At 38.8% G+C, this 24,069-nt stretch overlaps 1 protein-coding gene and 1 long non-coding RNA gene across 2 annotated transcripts in view; one reads left to right on the top strand and one right to left on the bottom strand.

The window, feature by feature from the left end:
* PRIMA1 (proline rich membrane anchor 1) overlaps nucleotides 1-18,522 on the top strand; it is a 111,985-nt gene extending 93,463 nt beyond the window's left edge. The window contains exon 5 of the mRNA XM_072624454.1: nucleotides 16,413-18,522. Coding sequence (XP_072480555.1) covers nucleotides 16,413-16,515 — 103 coding nt within the window. The 3' untranslated portion in view covers nucleotides 16,516-18,522. The remainder of the gene's footprint in view (nucleotides 1-16,412) is intronic.
* Nucleotides 1-24,069, bottom strand: part of LOC140514283 (uncharacterized) — a 101,579-nt gene that overhangs the window by 44,121 nt on the left and 33,389 nt on the right. Inside the window, exon 2 of the long non-coding RNA XR_011970525.1 lies at nucleotides 17,434-17,541. This is a non-coding gene — a long non-coding RNA (uncharacterized lncRNA). The remainder of the gene's footprint in view (nucleotides 1-17,433; nucleotides 17,542-24,069) is intronic.

Below are 24,069 nucleotides of genomic sequence, written 5' to 3' on the forward strand. Positions count from 1 at the left end.
TCTTACCTCCTCCTTTAGCAGAGAGTATGGTTGCCGTACTCTATACAACACATTTTCTGACTCAAGTTATTAGTGTTTTCTCCACCTTGAAATTAATTAGTATTCATTTATATTGAAAACAAGGCATGCCTTGCACATAGTAGGTGCTTAATAAATGCCTTGTGGAATTGTTCAAATGAATTTTATTGAACACTATGCCTCCTGTATTAAAATCTGGGGATAGCAGTTAACTTTTTCAGTGACTGTGTTACGTTGCTGTCTTGTACTGCATTTGTAGCTCCCTAAAATATCTAAATCATTTCATAGAAGTCCTCTGCCATCATTCTGAACTTTTGACATTGATTTTTGAGCCAACTTGGACAACTTTGCATTCTTTGACTTCCACTTAACTTAATTTGGCCCCTTGTTCTGACTTGTATTCTGACTGCTGCTCTGTGTTAACCATTCCTCCCAAATTTGTTCCATCTGCACACCTGTCACATCTCATCTCTGATATCAGTACAGGGCTGAGGACAGATCTCCAGGGTATTCTACTAGAATCAAATTGGCATTGACCAATTAATTACTATTCTTTGCATATAGTCATTGTCATCCAACCAGTTCCTAAAGTCAGCTAATTGCATCAGCTAGCCCACAAGTGTCCATCTTGTCCACAAGAGTATCAGGAGAGAGCTTGTCAGATGCTTGTTAAAATCTACAGAAAGTCTCTTGATGGGCCAGGCTAGGAACCTTGTCAAAAAAGGAAATGCAATTGACCTGCAATGACCTGTTCTTAATGAAGCTAGTTCCTCATAAGCATTGGTTCCCTTTCCCAGTGTTCACGGATCATTTCCTTCAGAATGTGTCCTAGAATTTTTCGAGAAACAGAACTCAAGATTTCTGGCCTGTACTTCGCAAACCCTACCCCCTATCCTGCTTGTTTGTTTTGAGGGGGAGGGGAAGTGGGGGGACTCCTATCTAGCAACCCCTTCCCAGTCCAGATTAAAAATCAAAGGCAATCATATGTAGCTGAACTTTCAATATCCTGAAATATAATTCATCTGGGTCTGATGAGTTGAACTCACCGTGGAAAGAAACTTAGGTACTCTCTCACTATCTCCAAAGTGCAGTGGATAGAGTGTTGGAGTTACATCCAAATACTAGCTGTGTGACACTGAGCAAGTCACTTAATCTCATCTGTAAAAACAGGTATAATAATAGCAGTTTCTTATTCTAGGGCTGTTAGGGCAAAATGAGATAATATTTATGAAGTATTTTGCAAAGCTTTTTTTTTTTGCCACGTAAAAAGATCCACATCAGCTCTTGACCCGAGTCATTTCTTTTTATCATCTAGCTCTATCAAAGCTGTAATCTCACAATGTATATGAAGTATATCACAGGAAATATTTTAACACTGGGAAGTCTTGTGAAACATATTTTAAGTTTAGTATTTTATTAATGTAACTAAATAACCTCCTGAGGTGATACAACAACTCAACCTTAAAGCGATACTCAGTTTGGTTACCACTGGCTTGAGGCAACTGTTTGCTCTGTAATTCTGTAAAGTAACTGACTGAAAGCCAAGCAGATTAAAGAGACTACTAGAACAGACTAAGCACAAATCCAAATCCAATTGGCTTTCAGCTTCCCTCTGCCTTAGTTTTTCCTTTGTCCCAGAGGTATTTAATCTACCCCTCTGAGATTTTTCTAGACCCACAAATTCCAAAGAGTCAGGGGTACATTTGGTAACCTTTGTTTTGTGTGTCTGGCATAGTGTATGCTCTTATTGATGATGGAAAAGATTTGTTCTAATAAAGTGGATGGTAAAACACATTGCTGCAAGATGAAACCTTTCAATTCAGCAAAATTCAACACATTAACCACATACTATATAATAAAAATCCTATGCTGCATTTAGGGGATCCAAAGATGTGTCTCGTGATCCCTGCCCTGAGGCAACTTATAAGGGAAATGAGAAGTGTATGGAATCATTAAAATTAAAATTAAGTCAGTGCCCAGAGAAATAACAAGTAAAATACTATGATAGATTCAAGGAGGGAGAGATCACTTCTAACTGGGAAGGGAGATCAAGGATAGCTTCATGGAGGAGGCAACGCTGGTGTTAAGACTGGAAGGAGGGACAAGACTTCTATTATAGGCTATCTTATTGGAGGTTTCCATGGAGAATATCCTCCAATAGATTCAGTTGAAAAAAATTGGGAGCAAACAACTCTGAGGTTTCACCTCACATCCATCAAATTGGCAAAGATGACAAAAGATGGGAACAATCAATGTTAGAGAGATCATGGAAAGTTAGGCAAACTAGAGTTGTTAGTGGAGCTGCAAATTGGTCCAGTCATTCTAGAAAACAATTTGAAATTATACCAAGAAAGTGATTAAAATTTCTATATTTTTTGATCCAGAGATTATACTGTTAAGTGCATCTCCCAGAGAGACCAATGACAAAAAGTAAGACAAATACATCAAATGTTCCTCATATGTGTGTATGTATATATATATATATGTATGCATATATATATACGCATTTATATACATATGCCTATGTATACATATATATATGTATACACAGAGAGAGGAAGGAAGAGCTAAATAAGTATGTGAATGCAATAGAATATTGCTGTTATAAGAAACAGTGAAAAAGTTGAATACAGAGAAGCATGAGAAGACTTATAGGAACTGATGCAAAATGAGGTAAGCAGGACTACATTATGCACAATGACTTCAATAATGTAAATGGAAAGAATAACAATAAAACAGAAAGCTATGAAATTATAATGAGCAACTTTGACCCCAAAGAAGATATAAAAAGTGCCTTCCTCTTTCTTTGCAGAGGGAATGGGAGATTAGAGGTATAGAACAGTGCTGATAATGTTAGATATTTTTGATGTGCTGGTTAGATTTGCTGAACCACTTTTCCCCTCTTTTTATTCTTTGTTGCAAGAGACTATTCTCTGAGAAGCAGGTAAGGATACATTAGGAATTGTGGGTGATATGACAAAATATATTGATAAAACATGTTTTCTGAAATTGGGTGAGGGTGGAGTTAATACTAGGGTAGGTCTTTGAAATGTCAGATATTTGCCACCAAGAATAAATCTAACTAGGTTTAACTCTGTAGAATTCTGTTTGGTAGCATCTGCAGTTTAGATTGGGGTGGCCTGAAGATGTCTGTGTTTAAGAACTAGGATAAGTTGAGAATGAGATTGTATTATTCATAACTGGAGGTCTTTAAGTGGAGGCTTGGTGAATACTTCTCATGTGTGTTATAGAGGGGATTCTTGTTCAAGAAACTGAAGAAGGAAGAGACTAGAGGTAGAAAGACCAGTTAGTATACTACTTTTATAATCCAGGGGCAAAGGTTATGAGACACTAAACTGGATGGAGGCTATATGAGTGATGAGAGTGGAATGGAGGCGAGAAATATTATCGAGGTAGGAGCAATAGGACTTGGCAACTGAATGAATGTGGGGCTGAAGTAGAAGGAAGAGTCAACTGTAACTCTATTGTTGTAAACATGAATGCCTAGAGGACTGTGGTACTTTTAACAGAAATAGGAGAGTTTGGAGAAGTGATAGATTCTGGGGGCAGGAGAATATAATGATTTCCATTTTGGACATATTGAGTTTGAGATCTTTATGAGATATCTAGATGGAAATAATAACTCCAGACCTGAAAAAATCTTTAGTGGTCACCTAGTGCACCCTTATTTTGTAAATAAGGACAATGAGGCCCAGAGAGCTTGAGTAATAACCAAAGGGAATTGACAAAATCATGTCACAATTAGGACTGGATATATGAATTTGAGAGTTGTCTTCGCTAAGGAGTTACAGTGATAATTGAACCCATGAAAGCAGATAAGATCACAAAGGGGTAGAGTATGGGGGTAAAGAATAGCAAACAGAGTCTTGAAGAACATCCACACTTCATAGGTGGGTGTGGTTGATCCAGCAAAGGAAATTAGGAAGAAATGGTCAAATAGGTAGGAGAGAGTAGTATCATGGTAGTCAAGAGATAAGAAATTAGGGGAAAGGGTACCTAAGTATCAAGAACTACAGAGAAGGCAAATAGAGTAAGAACTGAGACCTAAAATTACCCATCTTTGCAGTTCGTAGTGTATGTTAATGCCGTAAAAAACAACAACTTTATGCCAATATCCTGTGGTGCCCTCAATTATTTTATATTTCTAAATCTATACTTAGCACAGTGCAATAGCTGTCTACCATGCATATCTAGAATCTCTTCCTCTTCATCTCTGAAGGTGAAGAAGGAGCTTATTAGCTTTCCTGACTTCCTTCAAGATTCAGCTGATAGCCCAGCTCTGAAATTCTTTCCCACCTTCTCTCACCCCCCAGTTCCCTCCTATATACCTTCCCTCAGAGGTTACCATTCATTTACACTGATTTATTTTGTATATGTATAGTCAACAAACATTTGCTAAGCATTTACTATGTGCCAAGGGCAGCTAGGTGGTACAGTGGATAGAGTGCCAGGCCTGGAGTCAGGAAGACTCATCTTACTGAATTCAAATCCAGCCTCAGATACTTATTAGCTGTGTGACCCTGGGCAAATCACTTAACTCTGTTTGCCTCAGTTTCCTCATCTGTAAAATGAACTGGGAAAGGAAATGGCAAATCACTCCAGTATCTTTTTCAAGAAAATGCCAAATGAAGTCAGGAAGTCAGACTTGACTGAAAAAGGACTCAACAACAACTACAACTACTACTACTACTACTACTACTACTACTACTACTACTACTACTACTACTACTACTACTACCACTATGTGCCAAGTGCAGTGTTAATTGCAACTACATATTTATTTTCATGTTGTCTCCCAGATTAGAACTTGAACTTCTTGAGAATAAGGACCACAATTTGATGCACAGGGATGGGTGCTTAGTAAGTGATAAATAAATACTAGCTAACTAACCTAAGCAAATTCCTAGTAGAAACTCTTTTCTTCTGAAGAAACTCATGAGTAGCATAACTATGAATCAGTACTTCACCAAGAAATTTGTAGGCAGAAATTTTTGTTGTCAGGATATCCACCGTGTGACCCAATTATTTGTGTACCTTGGGGACAAATTCTTACTTCATTAGCAATCACTACAAGTGTTCTCCTTGTTTATGCTTAGCAGCCCCTACTGATTAAATTAGTTGGTTTTTGTGGAAATTAACCTCCTTTCCAGACTGATCAGCATTAATTGATAGTGACCTCATGAGACATAAGACTCATAAATGACTCATAAGAAATGTTGTAATTATGTTGTGCTTAGCAGAAGTTACCCAAAGGTAAAGGACCGGTACAACAGGAAAGTCTCATCAGTGACCTGATGAGACTATAACAACGGGTTCATTAAAATCAATACCACTAGCCCCCTGGGTGTTATTCTCTTCTTTTGCCAGGTATTTGTGAAGCCAGAAAAACTCAGAACATACTTTCAATAAGATAGATTGTCTAACTGCCTGGGAGCATGCCAAATAGAAAGGAATGGCTCTGCTGTATTCTTCATGATTCCAGAAAAAGCTAAATACCTTGATTTCCACTATAATACACAGTAGAGTTATAATTGTTTATTTCAATTCAACAGAAGCTTGATAAGTACCCGCTCTGTATGGGTCATATGCTTGGATACATGCCAAGACAGGGACTCCGCCTTCCAAGGACTTAGCAATGTACTAGGAATATACATAGTTAAGCCATGAAGATACATACATGGCTAATTGTAATACAAAATGGAATGCGAGTAGTGATAAAGGAATTGCAAATGAGGATATTTGAAGAAAGAAAGGTCATTTCCAGTTTGAGCTTTGTGGAGCGAGGTAGGGAACAGGATGATCTTGGGAGTCTTCATTTTGGCTGGGCATTGAACAATCAGTAGGATTTCAAAGGGCAGAGAAAATGGTGTGAACAAAGGCATCTACTAACTAGGAAGATGTGTGATGTGGTCATGTTAAAGCAAGTAGTCTTGTTTGATAGAGAGAGTCATTATGAAGTGATTTGACCAGATCCCTTCCAACTATAAGATTTTGTTGAATCATTGCATTTATAAATAGTAATTACAAAATGCATATTTAGTTTTCATATCGTCCCATTCCTTTACCCTTTGGTAACTTCTGTTAAGTACAAGACTACAATTACAAAACTTCAGAGTGAAGACTAATTAAAAGCAAAAGTATGGAGCCACCATTGTGGTCCTTAGAAAGTCTTACTTGAGTAGCATAGTGGATAGAGTGCCAGACCTAGAAACAGGAAGATTCATGTTCCTGAGTTCAAATCTGGTCTCAGACACTTACTGGCTATTTGACCCTGGACAAGTCACTTCACCCTATTTGCCTCAGTTTCCTTACCTGTAAAATGAGCTGGAGAAGATAATGGCAAACTACTTTAATATCTTTGCCAAGAAAACCCCAAATGGGATCACAAGGAATCAGGCATGACTAAAACAACTGAACTAAAGTCCCTTCTAGTTCTAAATTCAATAATCTTAAAATCCCATTTATTATCACAAGTAATAATCATCCCAGCACTTCTCAAATGCCAACATTTTTCTAATGTATTCAGAACATCTCTGGTCCAGTTTCCTCATCTGTAAAATGAGGGGTTTAGACTACCTGGCTCCTCCTTCCAACTGTAACATACTATGATTCTGAATGATGAGGTCACAACTCAAGGATCATTTTTAAGAACTGAATTCACATAACTCTCTGCCAGCCTCATTTGGGTTTGACAGTTTTTTAGGGTAGTTATGCAAGAGTGGAGAAGAAGATTGGTTTAATGAAAAGAGCATTGAACCAAGAGTCAGAAAACCCTTGTTTCTAGATCAAACCCTACAACCAAACTAGTTTTGTGACCTTCTACAAGTGCGAATCACAGAACTCTCAGAATTAATAGTATGTTGAATGAACGTTTGCTCCATCCTCGATGCAATTTAAACTGTTTTCTTTCAAGCATCTTTATTCAGTCATACACTCTGTCATCATTCTCTTCACCACTCCTTATGTACCTTGAGGGCAGGTCATTTTGGGGGTTTTGTCTTTCTATACTTAGCACAGTGCTACATAGTAAGCGTGTACAAAATTTGATTGAAATAACCTCTTTGGACCTGAGTTTTCTCATCTGAAAAGAGAGGTTGGGCTAGATTCAACTCAATTCAGTTGGCATTTGTTTGGCATCTGCCATAAACAAGACATGATACTGTGCTCAGTGGAGAATATATGGTGGTGGATAAGTTGAAATCTGCTTCACATAACTTTGAACCATTGAGCTGACTTCTCTTTTCTGGAAGCACCCCGAATAAGTCATCTCCTTCAGTAGTTTCCCTTCAACTACTAACTGAATATCCATTAGTAAATTATTACCAACATCCATCACAAGCTTCTAAGCACCCTATAAATCTTTCAGTTTCTCTCTGATGTCCCTAGGACCTGCCTCCTCCTCCCATCTTTATTCCTTAATCTCCATGTGAGTTCACCACTAGTAACCATTAACTGTGTAAATCATAATTAATAAATGCATGAACAAATGAAAGGCAGGCTTGTGTCTGTGAGTGAATATGCATGTTGGGATTCATGAACCTTCTTAAACAATAGATTGACTACATTCATAAGATTTTGAGTTCTGCTCAGGTTTCATCTTTCTTTGGTCTTTTGGCATTTTCAAATTCGGGGCAATGGTAATTTGACAACCTGCTCATCATTTTACCAATGTACCATCCATGTACTCCCCATTCCTGAGATTAGAAAATGATACAAACGTGTTAAACAGTCAGTGAATGAATAAGCAATACATAAATCAATAATGAATGCATGAATAATAGAATGATGAACAAAATGTATTTAGTTGGTACATTTCAAAGCCTTAGAGCAGAGGCAGGAAACCTGTGGCCTTGAGGCTACATGTCATGAGGGCCTTCAAAGTCCTGGGATGTGGTCTCTTGATTGAGTCCAACTTTTATAGAACCAGTCCTTTTCTTAAGGGGATATGTTCTGTGAAATTTGGATTCAATCAAAGGGTTGCACTTGAGGACCTAAAGGGCCACATATGGGCTTAAGGTAAGTCTTTCTGGCCCATCAAGTCACTAGTGGGGATGAGTAACTTGGAACCAGCCAAGAACAAGAGAAAAAATCATTGCTGGGATTGGAAGCTCAATTCCAGGTGGACAGTCTCGGGCGGGTAAAGGTGTTAACTTCTAAATCTTAGCATTCTCACGAGGCCCCCCAGGAAACGACTGGGAATCAAGGTGAACCGAGCTATCTCGTGTATTTCTGCCTCTTCCCGTGAGAAACGTGATGGGAGAGAGCTCTCCCCGCCCTCGAGATTGTCCCGGATCTGGGCACACCCATTGTTACCTAACAGGCTCGGTATTGACGTGTAAACTACGCGACGGGAGAGCTTAAGTAGGGTCAGGAAAGCCTGAAAGCTCTCTTGGGCGGAGGGGCCACGTGTGAGGACAACAAGGCTCCACTTTTCCTCTCTCCTCTCTCCCCTCCCCCTCTCTCCCCACTTATACTTCTACTTCCAATCTCTTATTGTAAGATCTTTGCCTCCTTGGGAGATTCTTCGCTCCCTCCTAAGGAAGAATTCCCCTGCACTTGTAACTAGACCCTGAAATAAAGCTCAACCCTTGTTCGACTCTGGGAGGTCTCTTCTCTCATACGAGCATCCGGCTTGGCCAGCCGAGGACCTAGAGGTGAGGTAAGAAGACTCGGGTAGCCCACAGGCCTCTAGGCCTGGCAAATCATTAACTTTAATATCAGTATACCCAACCCCAAATTTATCCAAAGTAAAGAAAAGAGGGGTGGTATGGATAATCCTCAAACTTACCTTTAGAAAATTCTTTCAGGAACTTTGCCAACATTTTTTAAACCGTAATTACTAGCTGAGAACAAAACCAAGAAGTCCTAGTTTCATCTGGTTTTAATTATTATTTTATAGGTTGTGCTATTGTATCAGTTGTATGATATAACGTAAGTCATATTCAGTAGGTAGTGAGGAGTCGTTGGAGATCTTGAACAAGAGTAATATAATAAGAGCCATACATTAATAAGACAAATCTGGGAGCAAAGTATATAATGGATCGTAGGGAGCGAGTCTAAATGTGTGTAAGTTTTGTTGTCAGCATCCAAAAGTACTTTTTAAAAAAAGACCTGTGATTTCATTGGGAAAGGAAATTCTCATTTGCAAATGTTCTACTCTTCTAGTCTTAGAAGGTTGCTTGGGACACTGAGAGATTAAATGACTTGCCCATGATGGCAACCAGTATGAGTCAGAAACAGGACTTCTATATCCCTGATCTTCTGACTTTGAAGCCAGCCCTCTTTCCCCTCTGCCATGATGCATGTCCTAAAGTAGTTGTTAAGAAGCTCTTTGGTCAGGGGTGCTTGCTAAGCTATGTACAGAGCAAACCGGGAGAAAACAATTACTGAGTATGGAATATATGCTGATGATGCAAAACTGATACACAAGAAAACAAAATGGTTTAGTGCCATCGTTTCAACACTTTGGAGCATTATGAAGACTTTTTTTTTACAATTAAAGTTTACAGATCCTCACATGATAATAATTGGGCTATTACTATTCACTGAAGGAGAAATACAGGCTAAGAAGAAGCTATGAAAAAGTCTGCAGTGCCCTTGAATTAATTTACATTTGATTTATCTCCACATATATTTTATTTATTGCTATATTGGAAAAATAGTAATACACATCTGCATACAACATTCCTCAAGCTACAGAAACTAGGTTTGCCTGTCGTAAAAATCAACCTGGCAGGGCATCTTATGCATATGGACCCCTCATGATAATTTTGTGATCTCCGAGGAATCCTCAGCTCACAGGATGAGAAACCATTGGTTTAATGGAAAATACTATAGCCCTATATGTAATTAGGAATTCCAGGTTCTAATCCTGGCTCTACAACTTACTCCATCACAGATTTTCTCATGTTCATGCTGCACTCATCCTCTTAATGAGAGTTCTCTTGCTCTGGATATGCCCTCCACGTGTGCTACCTTTTCCTATTTAGAGATTACAGGGGTTTCAAAAGTGTCATGTGATTTTCAGAATCTCAATTTCTCCCTCAAATTGGTGTCACTGGGAGGGTACCAGACCACAGAAGCAGTACACAGGCTCTCAGAGCATGATGCCCTTGTGATATATTTCAACCTGCACCTGCACCTCCACCTCACGTTAAATGTACTGGTATTCTCACCCTTCATCTCTAAATGTCTCAAAGAACTTTTCAAGGTCCTCTCCTTTGCATTAATGCTACTCTGCACTGTATTCTAGTTATTGTAGATAGATAGTTCAAATCCTGCCCTGATACTTACCAACTTTGTAGTCTTGGGCAAGTTGTTTATTCCTTTCTAAGCCTCACTTTTCTCATCTGTAAAATGGTAATAATAATGATATCTACTGTACTAAAATATTTCTAAAAGTATTTTTTGTAGCCACAAAAATCTGGAAACAATCGATAGGTTTATAAATTGTGGTTCCATTAGTGCAATGGAATATTACTACTGCCATAAAAATGATAAATATCAAGAATACATAGAAGCACAGGAAGATATATGAACTGATGCAAAATGAAATAAGCAGAACCAGATCAACTTCATACATAGTGACTACAATGACATAAATGGAAAGAACAAAATGCAACCAGATGCTGTATAATTATAATTCTCAAGCTTGTCTGAAAAGAAGAAGGAAGATCTCCTCCTCCCTCTTTGAAAAGGTGGATGACTATGGGTATGGAATATTAAGTATACTGTCAGGCTCAGTAATCATGTCGGTTCACTTTGCTGGATGTTTTTCCCTTCTTCTTTGTCCCTTGACCTCTGGGAAGTGGGGTGGCATGAGGATGAAGGTATACATTTAGAAATGGAGTTGTAAAAATAAAAGCTATAAATACAGATTAAGAGATGATGACAGTACCTCCCTCAATGTTGTTGTGAAAGCCAGTGAGATAATTTATGTAAAATATTTCACAAACTTTAAAGTGTTATATAAAGGTGTGTTATTCTTATTTATTATATTGTTTCATATAATTGTTGTTATTACTATAAAATTATCCATCCCCACCTTAGATGTGATAAGCTCCTTGATAGAGAGACTTCAGCCATATCTCTAAGTATATACTCAGAATCATGGACAGTGCCTTGCACTCAATACGGATTTGACAAATGTGAGCTTGAGTTGACTTGAACAAAACTGAATTACTCCAGAAATACTGAGCATATCTATAGAAAAGCTGGACATTTCCAACTGTAGCAGTTGCAAAGCTCATACTACTTTCTCTTGATTTTAGGAACCATGTGATTTAGGGAGAAGTTGGTGGAGCATTCTTTCTCTTACCTCTCAGGTGGAAATGCCTCTTCATGTATGTGCTGGAATAATCAAGGTGCTCCACAGGTTTGAAAGCATGGTGTTTACACAGGCACCTCTGTATAAAGTATACATCAATCTCCTGAATGGGAAATTAGGCAGAAAGCAGATACAAACCTGGTTCAGAGAATCAGGAGTTGTTTTCCTGAGCCTCTGAGTGAGTATGACATGAAGTTTATTTCCACTTTTCCTTTCACTAACCCATACCATCCGTCTCACCACTCCCAAGAGACAAGCCACAGAAGGAATGTATGAACTGTGGCCCATCGCATTTATCAATCATTTTAAAGTGCCTCTTAGCCTCATATTGAGATTACAGAGGGAGACAATGCTACAAAAGCAACATGGTATCCTGCAGAGTGGGGGATGGGAATGAGCCAAATGAGTGACTGAAGAAAACAAAGAAAAAATAAAAAGGGATATGATATCATATAGATTTGCCAAAAGACTAGGTTTATTCCTGGCTCTGCTATAAACTTACAGTACATATTTATGGGTAAGTCAAGTCTCTTCCCCTGTTTAGGCCTTAATTATTTCCTTTATAAAATTGAGGGAGTTGGACTATAAGATTTCTAAGGCTTCCCTCTGTCTCTAGAATTATATAATATGCTAACGTGGAAAATAACATAATAGGAGGTACAGTAATGGTCCTTCATTCACTCTCTTCTATTTTCATGGGCAAACATGATTTCATATTTGAATTGGGTGAAAACAAGCAGGACAGAAGGCTCAGGCACTTGTGAGTTAGTTGTAAATCTAACCCTGGCCTTTCGGCAATTTCCTCAGTCTGCCTTTGACTGTACAAAGCTGAGGAGCCAGGCCAGACTGCCCATTCCAGGAGCAGAAGAGAATTTTCCACCATTCAGAATCACCCTCTCAAATTTATGCTGACCTTCTGACAAGTGGCAACACAGGAGAAATTATCCAGTGTCCACCCTGGCAATAGTGGGGTGTTAGAAGACTGAATCAAGTTTTCAAAGGATCCGAACTGAGGCTTACAGCTTACATGAAAACTCAGAAGAGGAACTTTTCAGAATGCTTCATTTTTAAGCATTTTGTCTCCAAGAAAGCCACAGAGTTCTCTAGACAACTTGTCCAGTTTCTTTCCATCCTTTCTACCCCTATGAGGGCATAAAGGACTACTTATTGACCACAGTATAAAAGACTAGCTTAGAATATATTAGGTTATGCAGTCAAAAGAGCATTGGGAGTCCAAGGACCTGGTTTTTATCTGACCCCTACTACTTACTAGCTATGTGAGCCTCCTCAAGTCAACTCAGTTATCCTTAGTGAGCCATGCTTTCTTCACTGGTTAAGTGGGTTGGACTAGATGAATGCTAGGGTCCCTTCAGAGTCTTAACATGCTGCATTCTAATAGTTTGTTCTCTAATGAGATCTTCCTTCCACTTCTCTTGTGGGATCTAAAATCCCTTCTGACACTAGTATTATATATTCTAAGGTCCCATTCAGCTCTAAAATTATATGTTCTATGCTCTAACATATGCTCTGACAGTCATGTATTAGGTACGTACTATAACAGACAGCTAGGTGGCACAGTGGATAAAGTGCCAAGCCTGGAATCAGGAAGACCTCACACTTGTGTGACCCTGGGCAAATCATTTAACCCTGTTTGCCCCAGTTTCCCCATTTGTAAAATGATCTGAAGGAGGAAAAACCAAACCGTTCCGGTATATTTGCCAAGAAAACTCCAAATGGTATCACAGAGCCAGACATGACTGAAAAAAAGCTTGGGATTCCAAAGCCGTGAAAGCACTTCCCCTCAAGGAAGTGCATATTCTAACATTCTTTGACTCAAACCCCTCCTTTTACTCTGTGATTCTACCATCACCTCCATTTTACAGGTGAAAAAGTTACAGACAAGAGATGTAAGGTTCCCTGCTCAGATCATGGTGGGAGACAGAAGTTAGAACAAATAAAAATCTCTGACCCTAGGACAGAGTTTCATTTAGCACATCCTACAAATTAGACAAACTAGTCACAGCAGAATGAGATGAGAGTCCTGGTTTTTTTTTTTTTAAATCAGTCTTTTTTCCATGTATCCCAGTGACAGTATAGAATCATAGAGTACGGACTAGGAACAGAAGAACTTGGATTTTTGTCCAAGCTCTGCCACTAACTGCTTGAGTTTGGCTCAAACATTTTCTGCACTTCAATTTCTTTATCAATCACCTGGGGAGAGTAATAGCTGCCCTAGTCTTCTATATTGTGATCAATAGTCTTTTCTGACCGCACAGGATTGCTGAGAAGCTCAAAAGAGGTAATAAGTATGAAAGTACTTTGAACAAAGTCCTAAACGCTATAGAAGCTACTTTGATGAGCATGGACCAACTGATGTGCCTTAAAGGAAGGATTAGTGACCCAGAACTGCTACCAAAAAACCATGAATGGGTTCTTGGTCATTTCCCCTGTGGTACTCCAACTGAAAATGAAGAGGAGAAAACCACATTTTCCTCTTCTCTGTGTGTGGGCAAATATGTTGATGGAACTTCTGTGCTAATCATTCAACATCCTCAACTTACCAATAACTCTTCTTACTGTACTTTCATCCATCTAAGTGCTAAACCATTGACCCATACCAGTGTCTCTCAAGTGAGAATGGGGATGCTGAAGATGGACCTTGTGGAGCTTTAAGGAGGTTAAGACAGGTGCCACAGGTTCTTGAGCAATTGGGTTTTATTGAGAATGGCTAGTTTAAGGCTGCTGTCAGTGTAGCGAGAAAGTAGTTGGCACTATTATCACTAGTAAAAGGCATCATGGGTAATGGAAAGAACACAGAACTTAGAGCCAGAAGGCTTGGGTTTGAAATGCAGCCTTGCTATTCAATAAATATAAGTGACAAACTTGGAAGTCATTTTAATCACTGAACTCCATTTTCCTCGTCTATAAAAGGAAAAGAATGTCATACGTGAGCAAGAAAAAAAGAGAGTAAGAAAGAGAGATGGGCTGAACATGTAACAAGAGTAATGACCAAACAGTAGAAAGGCCATATATGCATATGCTCCATCAGGAGCCACTCAATGCAAAGTGAAAATGAAGGAGGCACCTTCTACATTGAGTGTACCCCTACAGTTAATATATGGGACAGTATGGCTGAGAATCATCCAGGATGGTCAGGGATAAATCAGTTGGGATCTCCATCAATGAAAGGAATAACCACAATGTGAGAGCACAGATCCATTGGAGGAAAGGAAAGGGTTACACGAGATAATCTCTAGAGTCTTTTCTTGCTCTGATGCTCTAAGGCCAAGTATGGTGTGTGGCAAGACTCAGAGAACCTGGGTTCATATCCCATCTTTGATGATTTGTACTACCCATATGACTTAGGCAAGTCATTTCACATCTATATCTCTCAATTTCTCATCTATAAAACAAGGAGGTTAAACTAGATATCCTGAGACCTGTGGTCTAGCTCTATGGTTCCAAGACCTGAATCACACCTTGTTCTTCCATGTACTGTCAATGTGACCCTGAACAAATCATCCACCTCTTTAGATCTTATCTTCTCATCTGTAAAATGTAAGGAAGGGGGTTGGACCAGATCTCTCAAGTTTTTTTAATGACCCTATTAGATGTGGTCTTTGCTTTCAGTCTCATGGAAAAGGTAAAATGTGCAGATGCATATTAGAGAATTTACTAAGTAGAGGATATAGTTTAAGTGCCACAATGTATGGTATGAGATAGCAGGAGGAATTAGAGTTGGGGACAGTTTATAGAGTATCCAGCCGGGAGTCAAGAAGACTCATGTTCCTGAGTTCAAATATGGCCATAGATACTTACTAGCTTTGTGACCCTGGGCAAGTCATTCAACCCTCATTGCCTTAGTTTCCTCATCTGTAAAATAAGCTAGAGAAGGAAATAGCAAACCACTCCAGTATCTTTGCCAAGAAAATCCCAGATGGGGTCATGAAGAGTAGGACATGACTGAAATGAGTAAACATCACCAGTTAGAGTTTGGAATGGGATCCATTAGTGCACTCAGAAAAATCTGGGAAAATTTCTTCAAGGATGCAGCTAGTTCTTACAACATAGATGGAATTTAGAGAAGTAAGGAGTTCAGGATTAATTATATTACTGTCCTTTTGCATCTCTCCTTCCTAGCCTTTAAAATTCACTTTTATGCTAAAGGATAGTATTGTGAGAATCAATTGTAAACCCTCAGGAGACATCCTACAAGGACATGCTTGAGAATCACTGGTACATACTAATTATATTTTTAGTGGTACTACTATCATCATTTTTCCTCTGTGCCTCTAGCCAAATCAAGGTAAGAATGACTTACACAGCGCCTCAGTACCTTAGTGTTATAAGAGTCAAGCAGTGTTGTGGAAGGAATTTGGGATTAAGAGTTAAAGGATTTGGGAGCCAGCCCTGGTTCTGGCCTTCACCATCTGTGTGCTCAAGAGTATTGCAGGTCATCTCACTATGCCACAGTTTCTCTACATATAAAATGGGAATATTACATGACCTACATCATGGGGGGGGGGGGGTGTCGGGAGGGCCAAATGAGATCACGCATGTAAAGAAAGCACTTGGCAAATGATAAGAGCGTCATCTATTATGTATGTTATTATCCAATCAGTCTCCCATCCAAAGGGACCAATCTGTATGCCTGTCCGATAGTTCAGAGTCACTATAGGATTGAAAAATGCAACAATGCTTAAATAAGGCCCCTGAAACAGAAAGCACACCCTCCCACCTCCATTCAATGGATATTTATGCCTCGTTCTAGAAAGGGATGGGATTGAAGCCTTTCCCATTTTCCTGGGCCAGTGTTGTCCTCTGTAAAATGAGAGGGTTTCTATTGGATGGTTTGTAATATCTCTTCAAAAATAGCATAGGAGAGAACATACTATGAAATTCACACCCTAGAAAATTATGTAATGTTGGGTTAAAAAATCAGGACTGCTCTCACAGTACTTGAGTTCTAAGTCTATTCTAATAACTAATTTCCATGTTTTTCTCTCTTCCTCTTTTTCTCTCCTCTTCTCCCACCTTCCACTTCCAGGAAACCACTAAGAAAAGAAGAGAATGGAACAAGTGGAACTGAATATGCAATGACCTCCTCTCAAAACAACAAAACAGTGGATGTAAATAATGCGGTTGTGTAATCCCTGCTGACTCCCAGACAGCCTGGCTGGAGTGAGGTCTCGTCAAAGCACAAAGGGGTACAGGAAGAAGGGAGGGAGCAAAGACACAGCACGTGACAGCTTGGTGGGTCCAGGACTTAATTTCCCAATTCTTGCACACCTCAAGCATTCAGAGAGAGAAACCTGACTGCTTTTCAAGACTTTGCTGAACATCTGATGAAAAGGATTTTGTCTGCCAGTCAGAGGCAGCTCAGAGAGGAGAATATAGAGTGAGAAAGAACCCTAGAGATCATCTAGTTCAACCCCCTCCTTTAACCGAGGAGGAAATTGAAGGCAGGGGAGTTAAGTGACTCGGCCAAGGTCATACATCTAAGAAGGAGCCACAGTGTTGGAATTTGAACCCAGATTCTCTTACTCCAGATACAATGCTCTTCCTCCTGTGCCCAGAATGAGGCATGATGACCATATGCAACATATGTCGAGGGGACAAACGTCAGCATGGCTTGCTTGACCTTCTCTTTTGTCGTGGTTGATGTCCTCTTTTTTGTTTGATCCACAGTTCACAAGAGCTGCTGACAAAAGAGGACTTGCTGGGATTGGGGATTTAGAATGGGCATTCTAGCTATCCTACATAGTCCTGCTGGTTATATCCCTCTGGCAAGGCAGTAGCACCCTCTATTTCTTCTTAACCCTTTAGAGGGAAGGCATCCATGAGTGTATACTACCTGCCCCCAACCTGCATGCCCTCACAAGCAAGGCCGGGAAACCAATCAGCAGTCTGGTGACTATGCAATTTCCAGTGACCCAAGGCTCCTTCAATCAGGACAGGGCTCCTTCAAGTGTTGGTATGACTGTGAGAATTTTCATTTTTTTAAAAAGGTGCTTTCAATACATTCCTCCTCAAGAGCCTCCATCCTTTGCTTTGGGTTTCTGTCTTACCTTCTTTCTTCTTCACCCCAGCAAATACTTGAGTTCCTTGTTCCTCCACAGCTCTCTTAAGTTCATACTCTAAGGACCCACTACACAGCTAGTTCTTCATGAAAATGCCTGGTGAAGGAGAAAAAAGAACAAGAAAAAGAAACTTGTTTACATTGGTGTGAATAAACAGCTGTGTTCACGGTCTCAGATATGGAAAGGATGAGCCAGACCAGAAACCAAAGTTCTCTTTCCATCCTTTGGATGAGCTTTTGAGTAGGGGAAGTTCCCCTTCCCCACCTAGTTGTTGTTATTGTTTTTTTAAAATTTCCTTGCATATTTTCTCAACTTAACAAGACCTTAATAGACCTAGCCTATAGTTAGTGTTGTTTGTGGAAAGACCAGGCAAATGATTGTTAGCTCAGTTATCTGACTGACTGTGATGGAGGCCGCCTATTGTGCCAAATTCTGCATGGGAACTTTTTGTCACACTTATGGGTGACATAGATCATGCTTTCCCTAAAGCCAAGCTGCCACCAAACCCATGCTCCCTCCCTATAAAACAAATGACTAGATCTGTTCCCCAATACTAGGGGTCTTCATGTGGAAACTGACTGACCACTGGGGGATACTGTAGGGGAGATTTATGATTTAGCTGTGGGCTGAAGTAGATGACCCTTGTAAGTCTGGGAATCTGTGATTGTGAGGCAACCTTGTTTTGTCTCCCTCCTCCAGAAAGCCAAGTTGTGTCTCCCTTTGTCAACTAGATATTTCTCTTTCTATCATCTTGCTCCAAATAGAAAGTTCTGAGAGATGATTTACAATGAAGGAGGGAAGTAGAGGGAGTGATCCCAAATGCCTAATTCCAGTGCCACTGTGAAGCATCAGTAATATTCAGTTTCTGTGTCTCATGCCAACCATAGCAACCCCATTACTGAAAATAATCGCCAATGGAATTAACAAGTCAGCAAACCAAGGCATATTGATATACACTCTATTTTGCATTATATAATGTGTCTATTTAAATGTACTCCCCATCAGTTTGCAAGCTCTTGAGAGCAAGAGACATGGAACTGATTGTCAAAAAAAAATCATTCATCCATTGAACATTTATTCATTAGTCCTGTGTTGTTTTCTTTTCTTTTTTACTTTGAATTTCCTTCAGCACCCACCATAATACCCTTCATACAGTAGATATCTACTAATAAAGAACCAATCACCTTAATATGTATTTGAAGTAATCATCACTGGGTTAGAATTTAGTCACATTCATCAAAGTTAAAGGTAACTCCAACTCCTTCTGACTTAGAGCATCCATCTCTATGAATAATCTTTCACTCATTAACACCCTATATTTAATATGATCTGACACATGCTTGTGGGGAAAAAAACCTCGATTTGCAAATCTAAGTAGGATGGACTGCTAATACCAGTCACAGTTTATACTGGCCTTTCCGAAATGTAATGTGTTCCTCTGAATGAAATAATTCTGTTTCTTTTGAAGGTTTCCTTTAAGAAAAAGGGGGACATAGTGTTCTCTGATCTGAAGCATGCATTATCAGACTCATTAATAAATAGATGTTTTCAAGTATAAAGGAAGTGTATCGAGCAGAATCTAAACTTTGAATTACCTCCTATTACACTCAGTTATAGAGTTTTATAAACTTGCCCTCTTAATATGATATAATCTAAGAGCACAGACATGCAGCAATCTCCTCTAGTTTGCCAAATATATCTGTTGTTTTGAAGAACAAACAATAAATTAACAGGCTGGAAGTGAGATACCTTCCTCTCACATCTACCCATCTAGCTTCTGGAATGTCAGGATGGAAGAAGAGGCAAGGGGTTACAGAAGAGAGGACCCTCAATTTGGAGTGAGGAAGCCTTCAGGCTGTGCTCTTTACCATCTGTGGGATCTTAGGCAAGTCATTTAACATCTCTGGACAGATGTTAAATGTTTCTTTACAGATAAGTTTCCTTATCTGTGAAATAGAAGTGTCCAATTAGATGCCATCTTTAGGGCAATGATCTCATGGATACAATTTTCAAATAGAAAAGGACTATTAGAGATCAAATTCCAGCGACTTCCTCATTTCACAAAGGAAGAAACTCCTTTATGAGTTAAAAAGGGGAAAGGTGATTTGCCCAGGTACATAGGTGGTACACTAGGTGGCATAGTGGATAGAATATCAGCCCTGGAGTCCAAAAGACTCCTATTCTTGAGTTCAAATCAGGCCTCAGCCAGAACTAGCTATGTGACCCTGGGCAAGTCACTTAATCCGATTTGCTTCTGTTTCCTCATCTGTAAAATAAGCTGGAGAAGGAAAGGCAAACCACTTCCAGTGAGTTATGAAGAGTTGGACGTGACTAAACAAATGACCAACAACAAACACAGTAAGTAACAGAGCTGGGATTCAAAGGCAGACCCTCTTGACTCTGGATCCAATGGTCTTTCCACTCCACCATGCAGCAGAATACATAGAACAGTGACAGTTCATCAGAGATTGGGGGTTTATGCAGTAAACCCACAGTGACTCCTCTCTGACCAGAGCCTTAGTAATTAAAGCATTTCTCCCAGAGTCCTGGTTTTGCCAGTTATGTGACTTTAGGCAAATGACTTGGCCTCAGTGTAATCATCTTTCCTTTCCATTCCGACATTCAGTAAATTGATGATTTGTGAGCTTTCATACCATTAAAGGAAGTTACCTTCTCAGCACACTTTAAAAATTAGAGCTATCCAAAGGTCCTGGTCAACATCTTAGATTGCCTTAGGAAGTAATGAATTCCTCATCCCTGGAACTCTTCTAAGTGGCAGGGGCTGTATTTCAGAGGATATTCCCCTTCCAATATAGGTTCATTTGATGACCCCTGAAGACCCTCCCAAGTCTGAGACTGTGGTAGATCTGGTAATTCTATTTTCTGAATCCTAAATGTAGATCATGTGGTCTGAGAAAAGATATTCCTTAAGCAAAGTCTTGTTAAAAATATGCTTTTCCCAAAATGCAGTTGCTTTATAAGCAGAAGGTAGTGTCTAATCTCAAAAATGGGTTGTTTGTCCAACTTCTCTACCCAGTGGCCTCTGTGGTAAAGATCACTTTGAGAGCAAGGTCTCAAGAAAAGAGTGGAAATTGTTAGAACAGAGAATATTAGATGTGAAAAGAACAATAGAGGTCATTTAGTTTTAATACTTTTGTTTTACATATTTGGTCCAGAGAAGGGAATCAGAGGGTCGAAGGTCACATGTCAAATCAAAGACTGAGCCAACACAGGGCATTAACCAGACCTAGACCCTTAACCCACCACACTAGAAATATGGGAAACAATGTTAAAGGAATGGGTACAGGCTATACAGATTGCTTTTAAAACTAAGTCATGGGACTTGTAAGATTCTTTGTTAAGAACTGGGACTGCCTGGTTGACCTTAGGCAAGTCACTTCTCTAGAAACTGTTTCCTCATCTTCAAAATAAAGAATTTATTTAGACTAGATGCCCTCTAAGTCCCCTTCCATCTCTGGTATTCCTCGGTACATTTAATAAAATGCAAAGAAATTATCTCAGTTGTTTGGTTTTTTTCTAAGTCACTTCAGACAAGATCTTCAGACAACAAGTAGGAACTGGTCATTCAGAAAAAGATTTCTTGGTGACTGATGAGGGAAGGGGGAGGGAGTTCCAATTGCTTTTTACCTGATTAAATAACTTCATATCACTTTTTAAGCATACGTAAGATCCAACCTGACTTTGATCTTTTCTAGCTGAAAATTTATTTTTTTTAGAATGTATCTGCAGTCCCAAATCAGAAATAGAGACAGATTCTCAGAATATTTTATGAGCTCTGAGGTCCAGAATGAAATATGACTTTTCTTTTTTACATGTTATTAAATAGGTATTTTCCAAAGGTATTATAGCTGAGACTTACTTTAGAATTTAATAGACAAACAGAATTGTCAGAGTTCTCCAGCCCTTTCTTAGGAGCTGCAGAGGAAAGCTTTGAAGGGAAGACCTCGAACAAGTTTAAAAGAATAGAAATATATATTATATATATACATAGTTATATATTTAAAGAGAGATAAACAATATATATAATTACAATATTCCCTGCATATATACAAAGTATATTATTTCAATTGCAAAGGTAGCGTGTTAGACTTAATTGCATGAATGTAAATATCCTGAAATCTGCCTTCTTAACTGTGTGCCACATGTACAAAGGAAAATGACTACTGTTTATAGAGAATCTATATCAATGGTAACCTATGGAGAAACATAAAAATCAATGTTGTCATGTCCTCCAATAAGCCATTAATGTATATTTAGTCTCTAAGGTTATTGCACAATAAATATGCCTTGTAGTATTTGGAAATTGTGCAGTACACCACTTTGAAGGGGTAGGGGGGAATCACTAATTTTTTATTTTCAATAAAAATGTACTTATAAGAACAAGTTGTATTGTCCTTTGTGAAATTAACTGGTACAGAGAGGGGAACAAAACATGCAGGTGACAGGATGGAGGACTATTGAGAGTTGTCACCAAAGGTAATTAAAATAATTGTCCCACGATAATTTTAGACAGATTCATTCAACTCAACAAATTTTATTATATTCCAACTATTTAAAAAGGACTATACTGTGATGGGGTTATTAACAAAGTTAGATAAGACAAGGTCATTGTCTTTGAGTCTAGTTCATGCATTCCTTTATCAAATACTTGCTAGACATCTACTGTGTGTAGAGTTCTATAGTAACCTGAAATAATATGCAAAGCTTAGATAAGGAAAGAGTCCATCCTTCATAAAGTTGATAATCTAGTTGGGTTCTTTCATTAATTCAGTCATTCATTCAATACTTACTAAGCTCCCACTGGGTACAAAGCATTGCTAGGTATAAGGTGAAATGCAAACAAGGCACTTTAACCTACCTTTAAGGAACTTACCAAATAGAACATAAGAGGGCATGCAGGAGGCAATGAACTCAGACAAGTTCAATGACAACTGGCACTATTTACTGGAAATCTGTATGGACAAAGCTAACATGGGAAAGTGATTTGAGGCCTTTGGGAAATAGTGCTTTTATGATCAGTGACATATAACATGTCAGATTCACATCCTCAAGCATGCCAGACCACATGGAATTGATAGCTGCCAATTATGGGCATTAGGAAACAAAAATAGGAAAGTAATAGTTAAAGAACAGATTCCAAAGGAATTAAAACATTTATATGTATGTATACATGTATATTTTTTTTATTTATTTCGATATAGGTGGACACAGCTCAATAGGAAGCAAAAATACACCACCTACAATTCTCAATTGAAGTCTGTCTAGAGAAAATTACAAAGATATGTAAGACAAAACTTGTCTTCAAGGAGTGCACAGTCTAGAAGGAGAGAGAAGAAATAGACACAGATAAATCTAATAGAAAGTACACTCTCATATTGCAGAAGAAAATTAAGTGCTATGAACTCAGACGAAAGATAGTGACATAGTCACACTCTCAGGTTCTCATGGCCCCAGGTGAGGGTCTTTCCATACCACCCTTATGGAGATGTACTCTGAATCATAGAATTTCAGAGGTGAAGGGGCATCAGGGCATCTTAATCTCAACCCTTTACCTGAAGCAGAAACCTGTGCTTGTAATTATCTAGTATAATTCACCACTTCACAAGTCAGCATATTCCAAGTTCAGTCTCTTTTAAGAAGTCAGGTTAAAAAAATTATCAAAGCCACGCTTAAAGGAGAAGCAAATCACAGTACACTGAAATGAGCCTTGGGCTGAGATCATGGGGGGAAGGAGGAAGTACTGAGTTCAAGCTCTAAATGTGACCCCCATAGCTGCATGACCTTGGGCAAGCAAAGCACTGGATTGCTTTTTTATTTTATTTTATTGTCCTTATTCCTAAAAGAAGAGGGATTGATTGATCCAGGTGCTCTCTAGTTCTGACCTCTTAATCAATGAACCATGACTGAGCATATAAATGAATATGTTTAATTAGTAATTATATATGCAAACAGGGTTAAATGACTTGCTCAGGGTCACACAGCTAGTAAGTGACTGAAACCAGTTTTGAATTCAGGAAGATAAATCTTCCTGACTCCAGGCGTAGTATTCTATGCACTGTACCACCTAGCTGACCCATAGTCTATCTATAAGTAATTATAATAATAATACAAAAACTATATGATAAATGCATCAGAGAGGAACAAAACCGAGTGAGATCTGAGTGGGAAGGTCATTAGTGACTAGGGGAGTATGACAAGATTCCCAGAAGAGGTGGTAGATAAATTGGGGTTTAAAGAATGAGTTAGGATTCAACAGATGAAGATGGGAGTTGCAGAAGGACATTCTAGGAATAATACAATCTATGAAATAGTATAAGCAAAGGCATTGACATGAAAATTGCATGATATATATGGGAACTAAGAATGTGGTCCATTCCCTCTATTTATCCACATTCAACATAGATCCCTGACTAGATTCAAATATATCTAATGGCTGTCAGAGAACAATTGTTATTGGCAAGATGATGGAGTGACCTTTCCAGGCTAAAAACCTAAAAATAATGCACTAGATCTAGAATAATTCAAGCTGAATCTATAAGATAAGAAGATAGAGATACCAAACAAGGTAAAAGCTTCTCGAAATAACATCAAAGAAATGAAATT

The sequence above is a fragment of the Notamacropus eugenii genome, chromosome 7, assembly GCF_028372415.1.
Source record: "Notamacropus eugenii isolate mMacEug1 chromosome 7, mMacEug1.pri_v2, whole genome shotgun sequence".
NCBI lineage: Eukaryota > Metazoa > Chordata > Mammalia > Diprotodontia > Macropodidae > Notamacropus > Notamacropus eugenii.